Source organism: Pristiophorus japonicus, chromosome 5 (genome assembly GCF_044704955.1).
Source record: "Pristiophorus japonicus isolate sPriJap1 chromosome 5, sPriJap1.hap1, whole genome shotgun sequence".
In the NCBI taxonomy this organism is placed as follows: Eukaryota; Metazoa; Chordata; class Chondrichthyes; family Pristiophoridae; genus Pristiophorus; species Pristiophorus japonicus.
This window is the reverse complement of record NC_091981.1, coordinates 134,065,911-134,091,820: the sequence shown is the minus strand read 5'-3', so window position 1 is coordinate 134,091,820 and position 25,910 is coordinate 134,065,911. Positions and strand designations below refer to the sequence as shown.

The 25,910-nt window shown below is 43.7% G+C and overlaps 1 protein-coding gene across 8 annotated transcripts in view; it reads left to right on the top strand.

Annotated features, from left to right (window-relative positions):
• The window catches only part of LOC139264463 (ATP-dependent translocase ABCB1-like), a 276,998-nt gene that overhangs the window by 130,239 nt on the left and 120,849 nt on the right, over positions 1–25,910 (top strand). For all 8 annotated transcript variants that reach the window (XM_070880982.1, XM_070880981.1, XM_070880983.1 and 5 more), the window contains 2 exons: positions 4,544–4,669; positions 14,523–14,726. In XM_070880982.1, the coding sequence (XP_070737083.1) occupies positions 4,544–4,669; positions 14,523–14,726 (330 nt within the window). The remainder of the gene's footprint in view (positions 1–4,543; positions 4,670–14,522; positions 14,727–25,910) is intronic.

Sequence of the window (25,910 nt, the reverse complement as noted above, 5' to 3'; positions counted from 1 at the left end):
CAATATATGCGCAGAAGAGGAGAGAGAGGGAGCGGAGAGGAACTGAACGTATGTGTGGGTATGGTGTGTGCTTGTTTGGCTGGTTTAGGAGGTAGGAGAGGGATTTTCTAGCACTAAAAGGAATTCCAAGGACAAATAACGTTCCCACCAAGTATTTTGCGGAAAATGTATTGTTACAATGGAATGGATGGAGGAGGCAACATAGCATGCTGTGGAGACTGACGATGGCGAAACCAGTGAGGGAGGATGAAAAAGTGCGAGGAGATTCTCGGACGAGGCAAATGCCTCCCTCCTGCGGGAGGGAGAGTCACGCTGGGGTCAATTGATCCAGGGTGGGCGTGGGAAGCCTACCCCAAAGGTCTATCAGAGGATTTGGGCCGACATAGCCGAGGTGGTCTCGTCAGTGATCAACGAGGTGCGTGAGGGCAACCAATGCCGCAAGTGTTGAAACAACCTTGTCGGATCCGGCAGAGTAAGTATTACATTTATTTACATTTACTTATATATTTATATAATTTGAATTAGAAGTGTAATGAGTGATTAAACTCAGATGTGATGTCTTGCACTTATACCGGAAATGTTTTACTCAAAGCCTGCGGTCACGGTGTATGTCTTTAGGTAAAGAATAATAATATAATAATAATCATGATTACATCTGTCGGTTATGTGTTGTATCAGTCTCTGTGACAGTACCTAGCAATGGTCTCATGCTATGTTGTGCTGGTACTACCTTTTACAGAAGAAGCTATCGAGGGATAGGGCCGATCAGAGGCGAATGGGTGGCGGTCACCAGTCATCAACGACCTCACCGACATTGAGGAGCGGGTGCTGGCACTAGTAGGGAGCCACCCCCAGTTGGCCACGCAAGCAGCAGCAGAGCTTGATGCCACGTGAGTAAAGTATACACCATTACGTGATGTAAAGTCAATAGATGCCACACCACTCATATCCGACCAATAATATATGATAGATGAATGATAAAAGTGTTGGCCTCATGAGAATCATTGCAATGCAGAATTTAGCCATGGTCTTGAAATGTGATGTCTGCGATGATTTTGATAGTGGTGGTGCTTTTGTCATGCATATTCTGTGTGTAGCGCTGGAATCACCTTGTGACCCGGGCACCCCCTTCTCCTCGAATAACCTCATTTATGTTTTGCAACTCATCCAGCAGCACAGCCCCATGCAAGACCACCAAGCCCAGAAGGTGGGGGCGCAGGGACGGACTCGCTGGACGATCCTCCATCTGGTGCTGAAGAACCCCGATTCTTGCCCATCAATCTGCTGGGTCCTTTCTCCACGTATGACAGTGCCGACTTTGAGGAGCCTGCATCACCAAGCTCCATACGACATTGATGATATCTCGTGCTCCAGCGGCCATTCCCACCTCCACCATGGAGGTACTGGGCCAAAGCACCTTGCCACAGGGCACTACAGATGTCTCCAGGATGGCGCTGACCAAGTGGAGGTTGGTTCGACGTGGCAGGTCTGCTCCACGAGCGGCAGATCTGAGCGGGCCATGGTACACTTGTCCAGGAGGAGTTTTGACATAGGTCAGCAGATCCTCCAGACAATGGGGGGCTTATCCCACCAGCTGGTCAGCATGTCCGCCACCATGATGGAGTACTTGCTGCAGATGGCCTGGTGATAGCCAGGAACACTGGTGGCAGAGGCCTCCCACTGGTCCCGGAGCGTGGCACTGCACCCCAAAGTGCTGCACCCCCATTGCCAATAACAAATGACAGCCAGGAGGAAGATCTTGCCACCTCGGGACCATCCTCTCCTGTTTCCGTCCAACCAGCAGTTCTGCCGTCATTCCCCCCCCCCCCCCCCCGCCACCCCGCAATGAAGCAGCACCTGAGGAACTCCTCGGCCAGGCGGCTTGGAGTCAGGAGGGGGAGGGGTAGAGGTGGCGAGGAGAAGGGGGGGGTGGCGGTGGTGGGGGGGGGGGGGAAGAAAAGTGAGGTGCATGGCCGCAAGTGTTGTCTTGGGCATATTTTTATGTTGTTGGTGCTATTTTGTTGGGAGGTTTAGAGGAAGGGGGGAGGGAGCTACCTTGTTGGTTTGCATTTGTGTTGTGTGTTGTTGGGCATGTTGACCATTTGATTGATCTAAATGTTATAAATTTGTTGTGAGGTGGGGTGGGGGTGGTATGGGGCATTTTTTTACAGTTATAATTATGATTTCATACAAATGCTCTCCTTAAATGTTTTTTATTTAACATAACCTTGTTGTGCATTGTCTCAGATAGCTGCACCGTTACACACTGGTGATTCCTTAACATGAAAGGGGATAAAACTTTACATGAATCAACTTAAACTTTAACTATCACCAAGGCGATGCCCACCTTTGATGTATGAGCTGCAGACAGAGCAGTGTTGCAGCTTTGTAAATACCAGCAACGTTATTTCAAGCAAGGCGCTCATTTATGAGCTGCTGATGTAAGAGTCTTGCAACTATGTAGCCACCACGGGCCCTCTCCTGTGGTCTAGGTGGGGGCGGGGGCATGGTTTCAGCATCAGCCTGATTGCCTGGCCCGAGGTCAGAATCCACCTCCTCGTCCTTCTCTTCCTCTCTCCTGAGGTGGACTGGCAGTCCCTTCTGGCAATTCTTGTCCCCTCCTGATAGCCAAGTTGTGCAGCTACCTGCTCAGGGTGGTATTGTAACTCGCCTCCTGAGTGGTCCAGGCATCTTAAGCGCTGCTTAAGCACACCAATGATTTTCTCAATGCTATTGCGTGTGGCTCTGTGGCTCTCGTTGTATCGTTTCTCGGCTTCTGTTTGGGTGTTACACAGGGGGTTCATCAACCAGGTGGTGAGGCCATATTCTTTGTCACCAAGCATCCAGCATTGTATTGTGGCTGACTCATAAACATGTCAGATACAGCGCTCTTACGCAGGATGTGAGCATCATGGATGCTGCCCGGAAATGTTGCATTCACTGCCATTATAATTTGCTGGTGGTCGACAACGAGTTGCACATTCAGTGAGTGGAATCCCTTTCGGTTCCGAAAAACCTCTGCATTCTGGAAAAGTGCCCGCATGGTGATGTGCATACAGTCTATTTCTCCTTGCACCTTGGGGAAGTTAGCAATTCAGTAGACTCCTAGAGCCCTCTCAGTCTGTGCCTCCCTGGTCATAGGGAAGCTGATGAAGTCCATATTATGGACTTCAGTTACCTGTTGAATGCAGCAATGTGTGGCATGCTGAGATATACCACAAATGTCGCCAGCTGTGGCCTGAAAGGAACCCGATGCGTAGAACGAAAGTGCCGTGGTGACTTTGACCTCGACGGACAGTGTGGTCCTGATGGTGCTGGCAGACTGCAGATCTCTTCTGATGAGCTGGCATATCTCACTGATAACCTCCTTTGTGGAAGTGCAGTCTCCTAAGGCACGTCTTATCGGACAAATTCAGGTAAGACCGCTTCTCCCTGTAAGTGCGTGGGGTGTAAGGTCTCGTCCTCCTCAGCAGTCTAGCACATCTTAGACTGGGCACATAATGCTGTTGAATATACCTTCTTCCATTTCTAGTCTGCAGCATGTGCGTAGTCATCAAGACAGGCTGAGAAATGACAGGCCCCATTCCAATAATTATCAGTATTATACTTATTGCTCACAAACAATAATTGTTCCCACTAAGACACCTAAACTAAATTCCAATCGTCCACAGTATGATAAGATGTTTGTTCAGATGTTCAAATCACCTTAAAAGAACTCCACAGTACCTCAAAACTCCCCAGAAGTTGAAGCAGCCTTTTAAATGAAGCAACCTGTGATTTAGAAAATGGCGTCCATACTGCTGTGATTAGTTCAGGTGAGAGCTACTTTTTCACAGCGGTTTTATCGGCGAAAATTATTTTCGGCGATATGTGTGCGAAGTGCCGAAAGTAATGCTCGCCGATATTTTGGGCATTAGTTTTGGCAAATCTGATCTTCGTGACAAAAAAAAGTGGGCGGGCGGTATTATTGAATCTCAGCATTAAGTACATGCCAAAAGTAACGCTCGGTGATATTTTGGGTGTTAGTTTTGCCCATTCTGATCTTTACTCCCCCCAAAAAAGTGGGCAGGCGGTATTATTATTTCTCGATGTTAAGTACATGCCGAAAGTTATGCTGGCCGATAAGTGATCGGCACATGGGCGTTAGTTTCCATTTTGTGCCGAAATAGGCGATATCTGGGCAGTATACCTCATCTCAGCGTTAAAATGGATGTTGTGGGTGGTATCGATGCAAAAAAAGTGGAAGGTCTAGCCCATCATGTTGATTGCCTGGTGAAAGTATGCACTGAGGTGTCACTATACCAGCTGGACCACAGAACCGGTTTACAGTGCTTTTATTTTATTTTGTTTTTTGGTGGCTTTTAATTAAACTTCATCCTAAGTTAAATTGTTTTAGTTGCAGACTCAATCAGTAATGCATTAATGTTATTGTGACTGCAAGCACATCGCTGAGTATTTTTTCAGTTTGCAAACTTTTTCTAAACGTTTTCAGAATACCTTTGTTCTTGTTAAACGTTTTGAATTGCTCTGATTCTTTCTGTAGATTTTAAATGGTCTGAATTTGAAGATTAACAGTGGACAGACAGTCGCCCTGGTGGGAAGCAGCGGCTGTGGAAAAAGTACCACCATTCAGTTACTACAGAGATTTTATGATCTCCAGGAAGGAATGGTGAGAAACTGTGAAAAGTCCATTTTAAAACTAATCTATAGTGAATTAAAAAAGTAATCGGTCATGTTAAAATAATTGCAATGTACCCTCAAATTTTGTACCTTTGTTGCAGTGGTGAAAAAGTCACAGCTGTGACATTGACTGCTGGCAGGAAAAGTTTTTACAGCAATGCCTAAAGTGCATCCCATCATTTTTCTAGGCCATTACAAAACCTAAATCAAGGTGTGATCTATATACCATTTCATGGTAGTAACTGTGCTTGAAACAGCTTTCAATGAGCATTGTTTGTGTTTTAAGAACGATTTTATATCAATGAGCAAGTTGTTTTAGACCATCCTATCAAAAAGTACATTATATTAATAGACAATAACATTTTAGCCTAGAAGTTATGCTATGAAATATTAGGTTAAAAGCTAACATTCGACTTAACAGCAAAGCAGGGAAGTGATTGGTTGGTGAGTTTTTCTCTCTCTCTCCTTGCTAAAAACCAAATCTAATTAATTAAATACATTATAGATGGCAGGGTAGGCGATGTGTTACTGCTGCAACATGTGGGAGCTGGTGGACACCATTGAGGTCTAGAGTGACCACATCTGCAGCAAGTGTCTGCAGCTTGAGGAACCTGGAGTCCGAGCTGCAGACACTATGACACATCAGGAAGGGGGAGTGTTACCTGGCCAAAGTGATCTAGGAGCTAGTCACACCAATCAGATTAATTAATTCAAATTCGATCCGTGGTCAGGGACAGGAGGGTGTGACTACAAATGACGAAAGTATGGGGACTCAAGACGGAGTGACGGAGGAGCCTCAACCCTTGCACTTGTCCAACAGGTTTGAGGCTCTTAGTCCCTTTGTGGACGAGAGCAGGGACTGCAGAGAGGATGAGCAAATTGACCACAGCACCATGGTGTAGGGGCCATTCAAGTGGGTGGAGTAAAAAGAAACATTGTAGTGATAGGGGACAGTAACATTAGATACTGTTGTCTACAGCCGAGAGCGTGCGTCCCGAAGGCTGAGTTGCCTACCCGGTGCCACAGGTAAGGACATCTCCTCTGGGCTGGAGAGGAACTTGGAGTGGGAGGGGGAAGATCCAGTTGTCATGGTCAATGTGGGTACCAACAACACAGATAGGACAAACAAAGAGGTTCTGCTGAGGGATTATGAGCAGCTAGGAGCCAAATTGAAAAGCAGAACCACAAAGGTAATAATCTCTGGATAACTACCTGAGCCACGAGCAAATTTGCAATGGGTAAATAAGATCTGAGTTAAAAACGTGGCTCAAAGACTGGTGTGGGAGAAATGGGTTTTGGTTTGTGGGACACTGGCACCAGTACTGGGGAAAAAGGGAGCTGTTCTATTGGGACGGACTCCACTCAGACCGTGCTGGGACTCGCATCCTGGTGAATCGAATAACTAGGGCTGTAGAGAGGGCTTTAAACTAATTAGTGGGGGGGGGGGAGGTCGGGGGGAGGGTTCAAGTGAGCGAAAATTTAAAAAGTCAAAGAAAAAAGAGAAGGCAACAGAGCAGGGTAGCACTGAGGGAAATGAAAACCAGAGTGTGCCAGGAAGGGACAGAATATATCAACATAAAAGTGAATCAGAAAATGATGCCAAAGCAGGAAAAAATGGTAAAAAAAAATCAAATTCAAAAGCTCTTTAGCTGAATGCACGCAGCATTCGTAACAGAATAGATGAGTTGATAGCATTACAGAGACGTGGTTTCAAGGTGACCAAGGCTGGGAACTAAATATTCAGGGGTATTGCACAATTCGGAAGGACAGACAGAAAGGAAAAGGTGAAGGGGTAGCTCTGTTAATAAAGGATGAGATAAGTGCGTTAGTGAGAAACAATATTGGCTCAGAAGATCAAGATGTTGAATCAGTTTGGGTGGAGATAAGGGGTCTGAAATTCAGTACCGCTGGAAAGCTGGTGCTCCCCTACCTTTTTGTGACCATCAGCGCTAAAAAATGTTTGTGGCTGGGCCACCCCATATTCAGCTCCAAAAGTGAACAAATGGGTTCCAGCGCAAGTGAACCCTTCCAAAGTGGATTTCTAATGAGCCAACTTTTTAAAGGCCAGGGTTTGAAGTAAGGCCCTGAGGGGGGAAGGAGGTTGGAAGGATGGCTGGTATAAGAGGTGCAAAGAGAGCCAACAGGTTCACTGATATGGAGCTGGAGACACTGATGGACGGTGTGGAGGACAGAAGAAGAAAACTGTTTTCTGACATGGGGTGAAACATAGAAACATAGAAAATAGTTGCAGGAGTAGGCCATTCGGCCCTTCAAGCCTGCACCACCATTCAATATGATCATGGCTGATCATGCAACTTCAAAACCCCATTCCTGTTTTCTCTCCATACCCCTTGATCCCTTTAGCTGTAAGGGACACATCTAACTCCCTTTTCAATATATCTAATGAATTAGCCTCAACAACTTTCTGTGGTAGAGAATTCCACAGGTTAACAACTCTGAGTGAAGAAGTTTCTCCACATCTCGGTCCTAAATGGCTTACCCCTTATCCTTAGACTGTGACCCCTGGTTTTGGACTTCCCCAACATCGGGAACATTCTTCTGCATCTAACCTATCCAAACCTGTCAGAATTTTATATGTTTTTATGAGATCCCCTCTCATTCTTCTAAACTCCAGTGAATATAAGCCTAGTCGATCCAGTCTTTCTTCATATATCAGTCCTGCTAACCCGGGAATCAGCCTGGTGAACCTTTGCTGCACTCCCTCAATAGCAAGAATGCCCTTCCTCAGAATAGGAGACCAAAACTGTACACAATATTCAAGGTGTAGCCTCACCAAGGCGCTGTACAACTGCAGTAAGACCTCCCTGCTCCTATACTCAAATCCTCTCGCTATGAAGGCCAACATGCCATTTGCCTTCTTCACCACCTGCTGTACCTGCATGCCAACTTTCAATGAATGATGTACCATGACACCCAGGTCTCATTGCACCTCCCCTTTGTCTAATCTGCTGCCATTCAGATAATATTCCGCCTTCCTGTTTTTGCCACCAAAGTGGATAATCTCACATTTATCTACATTATATTGCATCTGCCATGCATTTGCCCACTCACCTAACCTGTCCAAGTCACCCTGCAGCCTCTTAGCATCCTCCTCACAGCTCACACTGCAACCCAGCTTAGTGACATCTGCAAACTTGGAGATATTCCATTCAATTCCTTTTTCCAAATCATTAATGTATATTGTAAATAGCTGGAGTCCCAGCACTGAACCTTGCGGTACCCCACTAGTCACTGCCTACCATTCTGAAAAGGCCCCATTTATTCCTACTCTTTGCTTCCTGTCTGCCAACCAGTTCTCTGTCCACGTCAATACATTACCCCCAATACCATGTGCTTTAATTTTACATACTAATCTCTTGTGTGGGACCTTGTCAAAAGCCTTTTGAAAGTCCAAATACACCACATCCACTGGTTCTCCCTTGTGCACTCTACCAGTTACATCCTCAAAAAATTCGAGAAGATTTGTCAAGCATGATTTTCCTTTCATAAATCCATGCTGACTTGGTCCAATCCTGTCACTGTTTTCCAAATGCACTGCTATTACATCTTTAATAATTGATTTCAACATTTTCCCCACTACTGATGTCAGGCTAAATGGTCTATAATTCCCTGTTTTTTCTCTCATTCCTTTTTTTAAAAAGTGGGCTTACATTAGCTATCCTCCAATCCAAAGGAACTGATCCAGAGTCTATAGAATGTCAAAAAATGACCACCAATGCATCCACTATTTCTAGGGCCACTTCCTTAAGTACTCTGGGATGCAGACTATCAGGCCCTGGGGATTTATTGGCCTTCAATCCCATCAATTTCCCTAACACAATTTCCTGACTAATAAGGATTCCCTCTTTCTCACTAGACCCTCGGTCCCCTCGTATTTCCGAAAGGTTATTTGTGTCTTCCTTAGTGTAGACAGGACCAAAGTATTTGTTCAATTGGTCTGCCATTTCTTTGTTCCCAATTCTAAATTCACTTGATTCTGACTGCAAGGGACCTACACTTGTCTTCACTAATCTTTTACTCTTCACATATCTATAGAAAGAAGCTTTTGCAGTCAGTTTTTATGTTCCCTGCAAGCTTTCTCTCATACTCTATTTTCCCCCTCCTAATTAAACCCTTTGTCCTCCTCTGCTGACTTTTAAATTCCTCCCAGTCCTCAGGTTTGCTGCTTTTTCTGGCCAATTTATATGCCTCTTCCTTGGATTTAACACTATCCCTAATTTCCCTTGTTAGCCATGGTTGAGCCACCTTCCCCGTTTTATTTTTATGCCAGACAGGGATGTACAATTGTTGAAGTTCATCCATGTGATCTTTAAATGTCTGCCATTGCCTATCCACCATCGACCTGGCATACAGGCAGTACATAATACATGGAGGGAGATTGCACCTCCATATACGTCAGGACGCACCCTCCCAGGAGGGTGCTGGCCAGTCTGCACCCGGCCCTTCCAGGGTGGCGATGGGTCGATGGCTCCTAGCTCTGGGGCAACAAGGATCCTCCTCTTCCTCCTGAGCCTCCTGCTCCTCCTACTCCTCCTCCTCCTATTGCACCCCCACCTCCTCCTCCTCCTCAGGGAGTGCTGGATCGACCTCCAGCAGCTGTCCCCTCATGATGGCCAGGTTGTGCAGCATGTAGCAGACCACGTCGATTATGGAGACCCATTGAGGAGAGTACTGCAAGGTGCCACCAGAGCGGTCCAGGCACAGGAACCTCTGCTTAAGGATGCCTGTGCACTGCTCGATGATGCACCTGGTGGCACAATGAGTGTCATTGTATGCATGCTCTGGCGACGTCCTGGGGTTCCGCAGAAGAGTGATCACCGAAGTGGACAGGGGCTATCCCTTGTCCCCAAGCAACCAACCACAATCCTGATTCGGGCTGGTGAAGACGGCGGGCACACTGGTCTAGCGCAGAATGAACAAATCATGGCTGCTGCCTCCCTTGCCCGCCGCCTCTCTGCACAGTTCTGACAGTGACACATTCTCCTGCATGCCACCCTGCATCTGACCAGGTGTACCAGGTGTCGCCCTCCCAACACTCCTCCCATCCTCAGGGTGAACCCTGCCAAGCAGGTCTCTGCAGCCCACAGGACTCCACTAAACAGTCAGACCTAAATGTTGTACGAAAGTACAGGGATATGTGCAAACTTCTGAGCAGCACTCAGCAGGTTTAATGGAGCCAAAAACAATTAATAAAACTTTATCAAAAGATAAATACTGCGGATGATGGAAAATGAAATAAAAACACTAATAATTTATAAAACTATATCAAAAGATAAATACTGCATATGCTGGAAAATGAAATCAAAACACTAATAAGTAATAACAAATGTTACCTTCTCAAGGGCCCCAGCGATGTCACGTTCGAGCACTGCCGGGAAAAGTCCTACTTTTTCCTCGGTGAATTTGGCTGTCCTGGTGGCTTTTCAATGGCCCTGCACGCTGTGGAGCTCACCCCTGGAAACTTACCTGTACAGCGGCTTCACCGTGCTGTTTCCGGTAAAAGTGCACCCCTCTCAAATCCCACCCCCTCCCGAGACTGAATATGCCTCGGGAAGGGAAAAGGACCCGACCACGGCCAAACTCCATTGTAGCCGTCCCTTCAGGGATGGTGAATTTTGGGCCCAAAGAATAATATGGAGAAAAAGTCACTGGTGGGCATAGTCTATAGTCCCCTAACAGTAGCTGCACTGTTGGATGGAGTAAAAATGAAGAAATAATGGAGGCTTGTAAAAAAGGAATGGCAATAATCATGGGTGATTTTAACCTTCATATTGATTACAAAGCAAATTGCCCAAGGTAGCCTTGAGGAAGAATTCATAGAGTGTATCCAGGATAGTTTCCTTGAACAGTACATTGCGGAACCAACCAGGGAGCAGGCTACCTTTGATCTGGTTCTGTGTAATGAGGCAGGATTAATAAATGATCTCCGAGTAAAGGATCCTCTAGGAATGAGTGACCATAACGTGCTTGAATTTCAAATTCATTTGGAGGATTGGATCTCAAATCAGTGTCCTAAACTAAAATAAAGGAGACTACAAAGGTATGAAGGCAGAGTTTGCTAAAGTGGACTGGAAAAATACAGTACAGTATGGGATGGTTGATGAGCAGTGGCAGACATTTAAGGAGATATTTCATAACTCGCAACAAAATTATATACCAACGAGAAGAAAAGATGGTAAGAGAAGAGATAACCATCCGTGACTAACTAAAGAAATAAGGGATGATATCAAATTGAAAACTAGGGCTTACAATGTGGCCAAGACTAGTGGGAGGCCAGAGGATTGGGAAACTTTTAAAAGCCAGCAAAGAATAACTAAAAACATAATAAAGAGAGGGCAGATGGATTATGAAAGTAAACTAGCACAAAATCTAATAACAGATCGTAAGAGTTTCTACAGGTACATAAAAAAGAAAAGAATCGCTAAAGTAAATGGTGGTTTCCCCAGAGGATGAGACTGGGGAATTAATAATGGGGAACAGGGAAATGGCAGAGACATTGAATAAATATTTTGTATTGGTCTTCACGGTAGAAGACACTAAAAATATCCCATAGGGGATAATCAAGGGGCTACAGGGAGGGAGGAATTAATACAATCAATATCACTAAAGAAGTATTACTCGGTAAAATAATGGGACTAAAGGCAGATAAGTTTCTTGCACCTGATGGCTTGCATCCTAGAGTCTTAAAAGAAGTGGCTGCAGAGATAGTGGATGCATTGGTTGTAATCTACCAAAATTCCCTGGATTCTGGGGAGGTTCCAGCTGATTGGAAAACCACAAATTTAATGTCCATATTTAAAAAATGAGGCAGACAGAAAACAGGAAAATATAGACCAGTTAGCCTAACATCTGTCATTGGGAAAATGCAGAAGTCTATTATTAAGGAATCAGTAACAGGACAGTTGGAAAAGCATAATTCAATCAAGCAGAGTCAGCATGATTTTATGAAAGGGAAAGCATGTTTGACAAATTTGCTGGAGTTCTTTGAGGATGTAATGAGCAGGGTGAATAAGGGAAAAGAAGTGGATATGATGTATTTGGATTTCCAGAAGGCATTCAATAAGGTGCCACATGAAAGGTTACTGCCCAAGATAAAAGCTCACGCAGTTGGGGGTAATATATTAGCATGGATAGAGGATTGGCTAACTAACAGAAAACAGAGAGTCGGGATGAATGGGTCATTTTCCGGTTGGCAAACAATAACTAGTCGGAGGCTGTTCAGAGAAGGTTCACTAGGTTGATTCCGGACATGAGGTGGTTGACTTATGAAGATAGGTTGAGTAGGTTGGGCCTATATCATTGGAGTTCAGAAGAATGAGAGGTGACCGTATCGAAACATATAAGATAATGAGGGGGCTCGACAAGGTGGATGCAGAGAGGATGTTTCCACTCATAGAGGAAACTACAACTAGGGGACATAGTCTCAGAATAAGGGGCCACCCATTTAAAACTGACATGTGGGTGAATTTCTTCTCTCAGAGGATTGTAAATCTCTGCCCCAGATAGTTGTGGAGGCTGAGTCATTGAATATATTTAAAGCGGAGACGGACAGATTTTTGAGTGATAAGGGAATAAAGGGTTATGGGGAGCGGGCAGGGAAGTGGAGCTGAGTCCATGATCAGATCAGCCATGATCTTATTAAATGGCGGAGCAGGCTCGAGGAGCCAGATGGCCTACTCCTGCTCCAAATTCTTATGTTCTCAACACACATATCTGAAATTCCACTGTTATTTTAGCAGAGGCATTAAAATAAATAAATTAACTTTTCCACTAACTCAGTGGAGATAGGAATTTTGAATGAACACATTAAAAAACTGTTGTACCTATTATCCTATAATATAATTTCAAGGCCTTTGTACTAAAAATGAAAGTGTAAGGTTAGTTTACCTTCTTGTAAACTATCTTGCCAATCCCACTGTTGGCAGCTTGGAATTCAGGCAAGTTATTATGGTCCAAAGACATCAGAGGGTGTGCTCTATCAGTAACAACAGTAAAACCAGTTGTGCTTTTTCCTCATCTAGTTCGCTCTGCTGTTCTTAGGGTTGCCTTATTCCTGGAGGTTTCATCACATGACCTCCTGCCTCCAACTGCCCCGTCCCAACACTCCTACCATTCGTCGCCCAAAAAGCCCCTACTTGTGGCACACTGCCTTCCAACACCAATTGAAAAGCAAATAGACTCTTCAATACCAGAGAGGATGATTCTTGACTGTCATTCAGACTTACATTTTTCCCATGTCTGTTATTTTTATAACTAACAAAGAAGTGTTCAAAAAATGTTTGTTAAACACAAGTTTTAGTGACCCTATGATTTTTCTCCTGGGTTGCTTGTAGCTGTGTCCTGGAAATTCATCTTTAATTCCTGTAGACTCCAGGGCAATCCTGGAGAGTTGGAAACCCTAGCTGCTCTCCCGAAGCTGAATATTCTCGATGGAGTACACCTCCATAGGTTCAGAAGTTCTGCAGTATTTCACCACGTAACTAGTCTTTGGGGTAGAAACTGGTCATTGTTCCCATTTTCCCTGGGTGGAAAACCAGGACAAAAATGACCAATTTTTCAGGGTTATAATCTGTGCCCCAAGGCCACCTGAGAAACGTCCAATGACATATTGGGCTTGGATGATTTTCAGGCACCCGGGGCATCCACCTAAAACAGGCACTAGACCTCCTGCCTATGCTAATGAGGGATTTAATGCCTGTTTTAGGATCCCTTGAGGAAATTGAGCTGCTCTGGGCGGAGCAGGGCTGGCTGACTTGGTTTTGCTGGCACTGATGTGACCTAGCAATCGGTCATCACCAAAAAGGTCAGTAAAAATTAAATTAACATTTTAATTTTACTTCAGTGGAAATAAATTTGAGAGAGAGATATAAATTGGGCTGCTAACTCGCTTTCACCTGTTTTTAACTATCACACAAAGTGAAGATTTACTCCTATGTAAGAAAGAACCTGGCTTCTATTTGGAGTCTTCCTTAGTAGTGCAATTGAGACTGAGATAGAAACCATCATCACATCACTCAGTCTCAAACCAACTTGAGCAATAAACTGAAACATAAGCAAACCCAGTCTCTTTACTTACAAGCTGGTGGATTACAACAGGGAAAATTATGAATGATCAAGGTTATTTCATCATAACCTTTTTTTTCCTTACTTTGAAGGCTTGTGCCAAATATAAATGGTAAAAGTCAAAATCCTATACAATTTATAGATTATCTTACATCCTTGGATTTTTTTTTAAATTGTATAATTCAGTATCCTAAAGGAATAGTTAATGGAATTTCTTAGTGTCCAGTTACTTTTGTGCAAATGTAACTTCAGCTGTACACTGATGCACAAGTGGCTGCTTGATTCCAAAGTCAAGTCTGATCTGACTTCAAAACACGAAGATGCAAACAGTGTGATTCCCCTGCCATGAGTCATCTTACACCAGTTGGGCTTGACAGCTTGTAGAGTATATAGGTGGGATGTGAAAACAGGTTTGAAAGACACTGACGCGCAGAGTTCTTTCATAGTGGGCAGTACAGTTTGCAGACTGCGGCATAATTCGAGTATTGCCGAATATGCTTTGCATTCTTCAGTTACCTGTCTGAGACATGCAATTTAGTACAACCACAACCTTACAGGATATTTTGGTAAAGGTTATCAAAGTTTTGGCACCATTGTCATGTTGTTTTTAATTAAACAGTGTACAATGTTACTTTGATTCTTCATGTGACAAATATCGCAGAACATAAATAAGCAACTATTTTGCAAGTATTTGTAATTTATTTTATATTACAATACATTAAAATTATTATTTGTTGCAATCGCTTTTCTGTTGCCAGATTACAGTTGATGACCATGATATCCGGTCACTAAATATCAGGCATTTTCGAAAATTCATTGGTGTGGTCAGCCAAGAGCCTGTACTTTTTGCTACAACAATCGGTGAAAACATACGATTTGGATGTGAGGATGTTACAGATTCAGAAATTGAGAAGGCTGCAAAAGAAGCAAATGCCTATGATTTTATCATGAAACTTCCTGAAGTAAGTGAGATGCTTCAACCTTCAAAGGGATGTTCTCTGCATCAAAACGTGTTTGATAAAGTTTTTATTATTGTGTTTTTATGATGTGATAGCATAAGATGATATGTTCTCATAAGATCACATAAGATTATGTGATAGCAAAAGATATAACAAAATAAATCACTGCTTCATTGCATATAGCATAACTATGATGGTAATGACCATACAAAAAATTAGCCAAATACTTTCTCACAAAGGCAGTGCCTCCTTTATAATTTGACATGTGACAACATTCTTCCTTAAAACTGTAATGAGGAGAGCCATTTGATCAACATGAAAAGAGAGATGACCAAATGTTTGGTTGTAAAAATAAGTTTTGGGAAGACTATTAAAGATAGGGATGGAACCAGAAAGGTGAAATGATCTACGGGAGTTCTACTGAGTAAGGTTGAGATGGCTGAAGTCTGTATCACTGATAGAGGAACAGAAGGAGGGAGTGATGCGCAAGAGGCCAGATTCGGAAGACTGATGGATGTGGGCTGGGATGTAGAGCGAGTAGAGGTAAGCAGAGGTGAAACCATGGAGGGATTTGTAAACAAGAATAAAGGCTGGACTGGCCATGAGATGCCACCCACCAGAATTCCCACCAGTCCCCAATGTACTGTTCACCTGCAAGAGGCTGGTGCAAGGAAAATAGTCTTCCAGCAAATAGCCCAAATTGTATTGCTTTGTGCCATCTCCTGTCATACCTACTGGCTCTGGACTCAAGGAGCTACCCTCTGCAATTTATTCTTGCCCTTCATACCTAATTGGCACAATTGCTGCACCAATACTGGGGCAACTGCTCACCCACTATGTTGTAATTGCTGACATGGTGAATTCTGCTGAACTCATCCACGTAAGTTGCTGGTGTAGGGGACTCCTGCTCCAGGGGAAGTCTTGTACTGTCATTGTTATGGTGATGGAGTGGAATCACGTATTTTCAAACTGAATGCATTTACATAATCATAATCTCTGCAAGAAGGGAGCATTGACTCGAGGTTGGATGAAGAAAGATGAACTGTTCTCATTTCATGACTTTACATTGGGAACAAACTGCCTGCTAAAATGGGAAGGTGAATGTTGTGAGCAATATCTGAAGTGAAGAGGATAGATATTAGCCAGAGAAAGGGAGCAGGAGTAGGCCATTTGACCCATCGAGCCCGCTCCGCCATTTAATAAGATCATGGCTGATCTGATCATGGACTCAGCTCCACTTCCCTGCCCGCTCCCCATAACTCTTCATTCCATATCGCTCAAAAATCTGTCTATCTCCGCCTTAAATATATTCAATGACCCAGCCTCCACAGCTTTCTGGGGCAGAGAATTCTATAGATTTGGAACTCTCTGAGAGAAGAAATTTCTCCTCATCTCAGTTTTAAATGGGCGAGCCCTTATTCTGAGACTATCCCCCTAGTTTTAGTTTCCCCTATGAGTGGAAATATCCTCTCTGCATCCACCTTGTCAAGCCCCCTCATTATCTTATATGTTTTGATAAGATCACCTCTCATTCTTCTGAACTTCAATGAGTATAGGTCCAACCTACTCAACCTATCTTCATACATCAACCCGTTCACATCCGGAATCAAGTGAACCTTCTCTGAACAGCCTACGATGCAAGTATATCCTTCCTTAAATACGGAGACCAAAACTGTACGCATTACTCCAGGTGTGGCCTCACCAATACCCTATATAGTTGTAGCAGGACTTCTCCTTACAATAAAGGCCAACATTCCATTTGCCTTCCTGATTATTTGCTGTACTTGCATACTAACCTTTTGTGTCTCGTGCACAAGGACCCCCAGGTCCCTCTGTACTGCAGTACTGCAATTGTTCTCCATTTAAATTATAATTTGCTTTTCTATTTTTTCTGCCAAAGTGGATAACCTCACATTTTCCCACATTTACTCCATCTGCCAAATGTTTGCCCACTCACTTAGCCTGTCTATATCCCTTTGCAGATTTTTGGCGTCCTCCTCACAATTTGCTTTCCCACCCATTTTTGTATCATCAGCAAACTTGGCTACATTACACTTGGTCCCTTCATCCAAGTCATTAATATAGATTGTAAATAGTTGAGGCCCCAGCGCCGATCCCTGTGGCACCCCACTAGTTACTGTTTGCCAACCGGAATATGACTCGTTTATCCCGACTCTCTGTTTTCTGTTAGTTAGCCAATCCTCTATCCATGCTAATATATTACCCCCAACCCTGTGAACTTTTATCTTGTGCAGTGGCACCATATCAAATGCCTTCTGGAAATCCAAATACACACACACACTCATTCCCCCTTATCCACCCTGCTCATTACATATTCAAAGATCTCCAGCAAATTTGTCAAACACGATTTCCCTTTCATAAAACTATGCTGACTCTACTTGATTGAATTATGCTTTTCCAAATGACCTGCTACTGCATTTTCCCAAGGACAGATGTTAGTTTCCTGCTTTCTGTCTGCCTCCTTTTTTAAATAGGGGTGTTACATTTGTTGTTTTTAAATCCGCTGAGATCTCCCCAGAATCCAGGGAATTTTGGTAGATTACAAACAATACATCCAATATCTCTGCAGCCACTTCTTTTAGAACCCTAGGATGCAATCCATCAAGTACACAGGACTTGTCCACCTTTAGGCCCATTATTTTACCAAGTACTACTTCTTTAGTGATCGTGATTGTATTAAGTTCCTCCCTCCCTATAGCCCCTTGATTATCCACTATTGGGATGTTTTTAGCGTCTTCTACCATGAAGACCGATACAAAATATTTGTTCAATGTTTCTGCCATTTTCCTGTTCCCCATTATTAATTCCTGAGTCTCCTCCTCTAGGGGACCAACATTTTCTTTAGCCACTCTTCTTTTTTATGTACCTGTAGAAACTCTTACTATCTGTTTTTATATTTTATGCTAGTTTACTTTCAGAATCTATCTTTCCTCTCTTTATTTTTTTTTAGTTGTTCTTTGCTGCCTTTTAAAAGTTTCCCAATCCTCTGGCCTCCCACTAGTCTTGGCCACATTATATGCCCTTGTTTTCAATTTGATACCCTTATTTCCTTAGTTAGCCATGGATGGTTATCCCTTCTCTTACTGTCTTTCCTTCTCATTGGGATATATTTTTGTTGAGAGTTATGAAATATCTCCTTAAATGTCTGCACTGTTCATCAACTGTCCCACACTTTAATCTATTTTTCCATAATCTATTTTTAGCTAACTCTGCCTTCATAACTTTATTAAGCTTAGGACACTGGTTTGAGATGCAACTTTTTCACCCTCCTACAGAATTTGAAATTTCAAGCACGTTATGGTCACTCATTCTTAGAGGATCCTTTACTAGGAGATTGCTTATTAATCCTGTCTCATTACACAGTACCAGATAGCCTGTTCTCTTGTTGGTTCCGCAATCCATATTGACTGGACAAATCAAATTGGTCTGGGTAGCCTTGAGGCAGAGTTCATACAGGGACGGGTTCCTTGAGCAGTATGTAATGGAACTAACCAGGGGACAGGCTATCTTACATCTGGTCCTGTGTAATGAGACAGGATTAATAAACAATCACCTAGTAAAGGATCCCCTTAGAATGAGTGATCATAGCATGGTTGAATTTCAGATTCAGATGGAGGGTGAGAAAGTTGGATCTCAAACCAGCATATTATCCTAAATAAAGGAGACTACAAAGGTATGAGGGTAGAGTTGGCTAAAGCAGACTGGGAAAATAGATTAAAGTGTAGGACGGTTGATGAACAGTGGCGTGCATTTAAGGAGATATTTCACAACTCTCAAAAAATATATATTTCAGTGAGGAGGAAATGGTGGAAAAGAAAGATAGCCAACCGTGGCTAACTAAAGAAATAAAGGACGGTATCCAATTAAAAACAAGGAAACACAAAGTGGCCAAAACTAATTGGAGGACAGAAGATTGGGAAGCTTTTAAAAGTCAGCAAAGAATGACTAAAAAAATGATTAAGAAAGGGATGATAGACGATGGGCTCAATTTTCCCCAAGGCATTTTTTTGGCGTACTTGAAGAGTTACGCCCGATTTTTTGGGGCCAGTTACGCCAAAAAAAAATGTGTTGTAAGTTTCCCTGTTGGATATCTTAATTTTGGCATGACCTAACCCGAGGGAGGTGGAGTCTTGATTTGTGCCAAAAAGATCGGGCTGCCATGGTAACCAGGGACATAATGCGAGCTGAGGCTGCAAAGTTAAAAGAATTGAAAAACACATCGCACCACCTTACCTCCAACCCCACCCGAAGGCTGTCCGGTCCGTTCCCATTCTCGATCACCATTTCGGGTCTCTCACTCTCTCTCTCTCTCTCTCTCTGTGACAGGCTTCCTGTGTGTGTGAATCATCTCTATCTCTCGGGACGGACAGTGTGTGTGAACTGTCTTTCTCTCATGGGACCAGATTGTGTGTGTGAACTCTCTCTCTCTCTCTCATGGGACTGGACTACGTGTGTGAACCGGGGACTGAGAATGGAACCGTACAGCCTTCCTGTGTGTGGGGACCAAGAATGGGACTGGACGACCTTCGGGCGGGGTTGCAGTTAAGTTGCTGCTATGTGTTTTTCAATTCTTTCAGTATGTCCGGCCATCTGCTGCGTGGCTTTCCTTACCTGTGCCAATTTCCTTAACTCTAGGGAAGGTTTTTCAGGACAGGCCACATACGCTGGCCTAATCAGAACTGGAGTAACTCTCAGCTGGCCAAACTTCCCGAAATGGCCAGAAGTGGCGTAGGTGGCTGGTTACACCGCCTTTGGCTAAAAAAAAAACGGACTTAAAAAATTCATAACTACCTGAGTTATGCTGGTACAAATTGATTGGGGAAACTCGGAATTTTTAAGTTAGGCCAGAAAAAGCAGCCTGCTCAAAAAAAACAGCACAAATACTGGGGAAAATTGAGCCCGATGAAAGTAAACTTGCACGAAATATAAAAACAGATAGCAAGAGTTTTTATAGGTATATAAAAAGGAAAAGAGTGGCTAAAGTAAATGTTGGTTCCTTAGAGGACGAGACCGGGGAATTAGTCATGGGGAACATGGAGATGGCAGAAACTCTGAATAAATATTTTGTCTCAGTTTTTACGGTAGAGGACACAAACAATATCCCAACAGTGGATAGTCAAGGGGTTATAGGGAAGGAGGAACTTAACACAATCACAATCACGAAGGAGGTGGTACTCAGTAAGATAATAGGACTAAAGGCAGATAAATCCCCTGGACCTGATGGCTTGCATCCTGGGTCTTAAGTGAAGTGGAGGCAGGGATAGTGGATGCATTGGTTGTAATTTACCAACATTCCCTGGATTCTGGGGAAGTTCCAGCAGATTGGAAAACTGCAAATGTAATGCCCCTATTTAAAAAAGGAGGCAGACAAAAAGCAGAAGACTATAGACCAGTTAGCCTAACATCTGTGGTTGGGAAAATGTTGGAGTCCATTATTAAACAAGCAGTAGCAGGACATTTGGAAAAACATAATTCAGTCAGGCAGAATCAGCATGGATTTATGAAAGGGAAATCATGTTTGACAAATTTGCTGGAATTATTTGAGGATGTAACGAACAGGGTGGATAAAGGAGAACCAGTGGATGTGGTGTATTTGGACTTCCAGAAGGCATCTGACAAGGTGCCATACAAAAGGTTACTGCTCAAGATAAAAGTTTACGGGGTTGGGGTAATATATCAGCATGGATAGAGGATTGGCTAATGAACAGAAAGCAGAGAGTCAGAATGAATGGTTCATTCTCAGGTTGGCAACCAGTAACTAGTGGGTGCCACAGGGATCAGTGCTGGGATCCTTATTATTTACAATCTATATTAATGGAAGAAGGGACTGAGTTTAACGCAGCCAAGTTTGCGATGATACAAAGATGGGAGGAAAAGCAATGTATGAGGCGGACACAAAAAACTGCAACAGGCTAATTGAGTGGGCAAAAATTTGGCAGATGGAGTGTAACATTGGAAAGTGTGAGGTTATGCACTTTGGCAGAAAAAATCAAAGGGCAAGTTATTATTTAAATGGAGAAAAATTGCAAAGTGCTGCAGTACAATGGGACCTGGGGGTACTTGTGTATGAAATACAAAAGGTTAGTATGCAGGTCCAGCAAGTGATCAGGAAGGCCAATGGAATCTTGGACTTTATTGCAAAGGGGATGGAGTATAAAAGCAGGGAAGTCTTGCTGCAGTTATACATGGTATTACTGAGGCCACATCTGGAATACTGCATACAGTTTTGGTTTCCATATTTAAGAAAGGATATACTTGCTTTTGGAGGCAGTTCACAGAAGGTTCACTAGGTTGATTCTGGAGATGAGGAGGGGTTGACTTATGAGGAAAGGTTGAGTAGGTTGGGCCTCTACTCATTAGAATTCAGAAGAATGAGAGGTAATCTTATCGAAACGTATAAGATTATGAGGGAACTCGACAAGATGGATGCAGAGAGGATGTTTCCACTGATAGGGGAGACGAGAACTAGGGGGCATAATCTTAGAATAAGGGGCTGCCTATTTAAAACTGAAATGAGGAGTAATTTCTTCTCTCAGAGGATTGTGAATCTGTGGAATTCGCTGCCTCAGAGAGCTGTGGAAGCTGGGTCATTGAGTAGATTTAAGACAGAGATAAACAGTTTCTTAACCGATAAGGAGTTATGGGGAGCGGGCAGGGAAGTGGACCTGAGTCCATGATCGGATCAGTCATGATCGTATTAAATGGCGGAGCAAGCTCAAGGGGCCGTATGGCCTACACCTGCTCCTATTTCTTATGTTCTTATGTTCTTATGTACTGTTCAAGGAAACTACCCCGGATACACTCTATGAACTCTTCCTCAAGGCTACCCTTACCAATTTACTTTGTCCAATCAATATGAAGGTTAAAATCACCCATGATTATTGCTGTTCCCTTTTTTACAAGGCTCCATTATTTCTTGATTTTATACTCCGTCCACCAGTGTAGCTACTGTTCGGGGGCCTAGAGACTATGCCCACCAGCGACTTTTTCCCATTATTTCTATCTCCACCCAAACTGATTCAACATCTTAATCTTCTGAGCTAATATTGTTTCTCATTAACGCACTGATCTCATCCTTTATTAACAGTGCTACCCCACCTCCTTTTCCTTTCTGACTGTCCTTCCAAATTGTCAAATACCCCTAAATATTTAGTTCATAGCCTAGGTCACCTTGCAACCACGTCTCTGTAATGGCTATCGGATCATACCCATTTGGATCTATTTGTGCCGTCAACTCCTCTGATTTGTTATGAATGCTGCGTGCATTCAGATAAAAAGCTTTTCCATTTGTTTTTTTACCATTTTTTCCTGCACCATTTTTTCCTGCTTTGACCCTACTTTCTGATTCACTTTTATGTTGATATCTTCTGTCCTGGCACGCTCTGGTTTTCATTTCCCCCAGTGCTATCCTGCTCTATTGCCTTCTCCTTATTCTTGGACTTTTAACATTTTTGTTCACCTGAACCCTCCCTCCCACTAATTAGCTTAATGTCCTTTCTACAGCCCTAGTTATTTGATTCACCAGGACCCTAGTCCCAGCACGGTCTAAGTGGAGCTTGTCTCAAAGGAACAGCTTCCTCTTAGCCCAGTACTTGTGCCAGTGTCTCATGAACCAATACCCATTTCTCCCACACCAGTCTTTGAGCCACATGTTTAACTCTCTGATCGTATTTACTCTATGCAAATTTGCTCCTGGCTCAAGTAGTAATCCAGAGGTTATCATCTTTGTTGTTCTGCTTTTTAGTTTGGCCCTTAGCTGCTCATAATCCCTCAGCAGAACTTCTTTGTCGGTCCTACCTATGTCATTAGTCCCCACATGGACCATGACAACTGGATCTTTCCCCCCCACCCCCACCACCCCCCCCACTTCAAGTTCCTCTCAAGCCCAGAGGAGATGTCCTTAACTCTGGCACCGGGTAGGCAACACAGCCTTTGGGACACGCTCTCAGCTGCAGAGAACGGTATCTATCCCCCTAATTATACTGTCTCCTATCCCTACAACATTTCTTTTTACTCCCCCCACTTGAATGGCCCCCTGTACCACAGTGCTGTGGTCAGTTTGCTCATCCTCCCTGCAGTCCCTGCTCTCGTCCACACAGGGAGTAGGCGCCTCGAACCTGTTGGACAGGAGCAAGGGCTGAGGCTCCTCCAGCACGACATCCTGAGTCCCCATACCTGCCTCACTCATAGTCACACCCTCCTGTCCCTGATCATGGATCGAACTTGAATTAATTAATTTAATTGGTGTGACTTGCTCCTGGATCACAGCATCCAGGTAACTCTCCACTTCCCTGATGTGTCGTGTCTGCAGGTTGGATTCCAGCTTATCAACGTGGAGCCAAAGGTCCTCGAGCTGCAGATACTTGCTGCTGATGTGGTCGCTGTGGACCTAATCTACCTGTCTTGCAACCTGCAGGGATCTGTGGACTTGCACTCCAATATCCCTTTGTTCCTCTACACTTCTCAGTGTCCTACCATTTATTGTGTATTGTCTTGCCTTGTTATCACTCCTCAAATGCATTACTTCACACTTCTCTGGATTGAGTTCCATTTGCAACTTTTCTGCCCACCTGACCAGTCTATTGATATCTTCCTGCAATCTACAGCTTTCTTCCTCACTATCAACCGCAAGGTCAATTTTTGTATCATCTTAATCATGCCCCTACATTGAAGTCAAAATCATTGACACATGCCACAAAAATCAAGGGACCTCAAACTGAGCTCTCCGGAACCCCGCTGGAAACAGCCTTCTGATCTCAAAAGCACCTGTCGACCATTACCCTTTGCTTCCTGCCACTGAGCCAATTTTGGATCGAACTTGCCACTATCCCTTGGATCTCATGAGCTTTTACTTTTCTGACCAGTCTGCCATGTGGTACTTTGTCAAAAGCCTTACTAAAATCCATGTAGACTACATCAAATGTGTTACCCTCATTGACTCTCCTTGTTACCTCCTCAAATAATTCAATCAAGACGGCCTGACTGTTCTTCCCTTCCTGTTGGGAAATGCCCAGTCTCTGCTTAGCACAAGCACTGCGATGATGTGACTGAGTTGAGGAACTTAGTGCAAGCTAATTTGTGGGCTAAACCCCCTGTAAGATTTCTAAATCTCTGGCATTAAATTGACAGCGAGACGATTCTTTTCAAACAATTTGGAACAGGTTATTAAAAACACACACAGCACATTTATCAGCAGTCGTAGTTACCCTATGGATCTTACTTGGTTACAACAGATACAATGTCACAATAATGATTTATAAAAAGGTATACGTCACTTTCCTCTGGCTGGCTGGCTGAACACACAGCTTGCTGTTTCGGCTGGTCTTCAGCAGGAAGTCTGCCATGTGCTCAGGAGAGAAGGAGAGCGAGCAAACTGTGGTTTGAGTTTTTTTGTATCCTTAAGTCCATTGTTCCTCCGAAAGCCTTGGGATTGGACCTTGGTTCCAGGGCAGTTCCTTATTGGCTCTCTTCACTCATGTCTGCTGGACTGGCCCAGCCATCCTTTGATTAGGTTTAATGGCTTTACAATTAACACAATACACAAACAGCATGCTGGAGGCCTGTGAGCTTCCATTTTGAATCTTTCAAAACTGTCTTTTCGTATAGTCTACACTTTCAACATTTATACATACACAGAATCAATTTTTATTACTGAAAACTTTTATTTTTACAAACTCCCCACCTTAGAACATAAGAACATAAGAACATAAGAATTAGGAACAGGAGTAGGCCATCTAGCCCCTCGAGCCTACTCCGCCATTCAACAAGATCATGGCTGATCTGGCCGTGGACTCAGCTCCACTTACCCGCCCTCTCCCCGTAACCCTTAATTCCCTTATTGGTTAAAAATCTATCTATCTGTGATTTGAATACATTCAATGAGCTTCCTTGAATACATTTGAATACATTCAACTGCTTCCTTGGGCAGAGAATTCCACAGATTCACAACCCTCTGGGAGAAGAAATTCCTTCTCAACTCGGTTTTAAATTGGCTCCCCTGTATTTTGAGGCTGTGCCCCCTAGTTCTAGTCTCCCGAACCAGTGGAAACAACCTCTCTGCCTCTATCTTGTCTATCCCTTTCATTATTTTAAATGTTTCTATAAGATCACCCCTCATCCTTCTGAATTCCAACGAGTAAAGACCCAGTCTACGCAATCTATCATCATAAGGTAACCCCCTCATCTCCGAAATCAGCCTAGTGAATCGTCTCAGTACCCCCTCCAAAGCTAGTATATCCTTCCTTAAGTAAGGTGACGAAAACGGCATGCAGTACTCCAGGTGCGGCCTCACCAATACCATGTACAGTTGCAGCAGGACCTCCCTGCTTTTGTACTCCATCCCTCTCGCAATGAAGGCCAACATTCCATTCGCCTTCCTGATTACCTGCTGCACCCGCAAACTAACCTTGAGGGGGAAATATCCTTATTGACCCCTCATATGCTTTACCTCCTCAGGGATCACATGTCATAAACTTTGAGAGGGTTCTGATAGCTCTGCTGTTTATGGATTTTAAACTTAGAGAGAGAGAAAAGTGGATGGCCTGACTTGGTCCCCACCTCGTAAGGTGTATGCCACATGTAAGGGATTTACTATAGTACAATAACATCTCTAGTGGAGACTCTCCCCTTCCCGTATCTTCAGTGCACTGTCGCTTCTCAAAGCACATTGATGATTGATGCTGTTGATGAGTCATGCTGCAGCTCCCGCCTCTCCATCTTCCCTCGGCTTCGGTCGTGACCAGTATCGTCCTGACAATCATGAGGATCCGTAACATAGTCTGTGGGAAACAAGATCAGTGCAGTATTTACTCTTTGGCAGTTTTTAACTGATTAATGTGAAACCATTCTTGTACTTAACACCCTTTTCCCCCAGTAACTGAATCAAATAAACCGCGGGGTTCAATCGGTCTAAAATCTTATGTGGTCCCCACCACCTGGGCTCAAAGGCAGCTTCTTTTTCCCATAATTTGGAATCATTACTGAGTCTCCCACCTCATATTCAAAGGGAGGTACTTTCTTGTCAAAGTACTTTTTAAGTTGTCTTTTTGACTTCCCCAATTTGGTGGCCACAAATCGATTGATCTGATCGGTGTGATCTACCACTTGTTCCAGCCACTTGCAACTACATGCTTTCATTGTCAGGGGACTTATCCCTGTTAGTGTTAG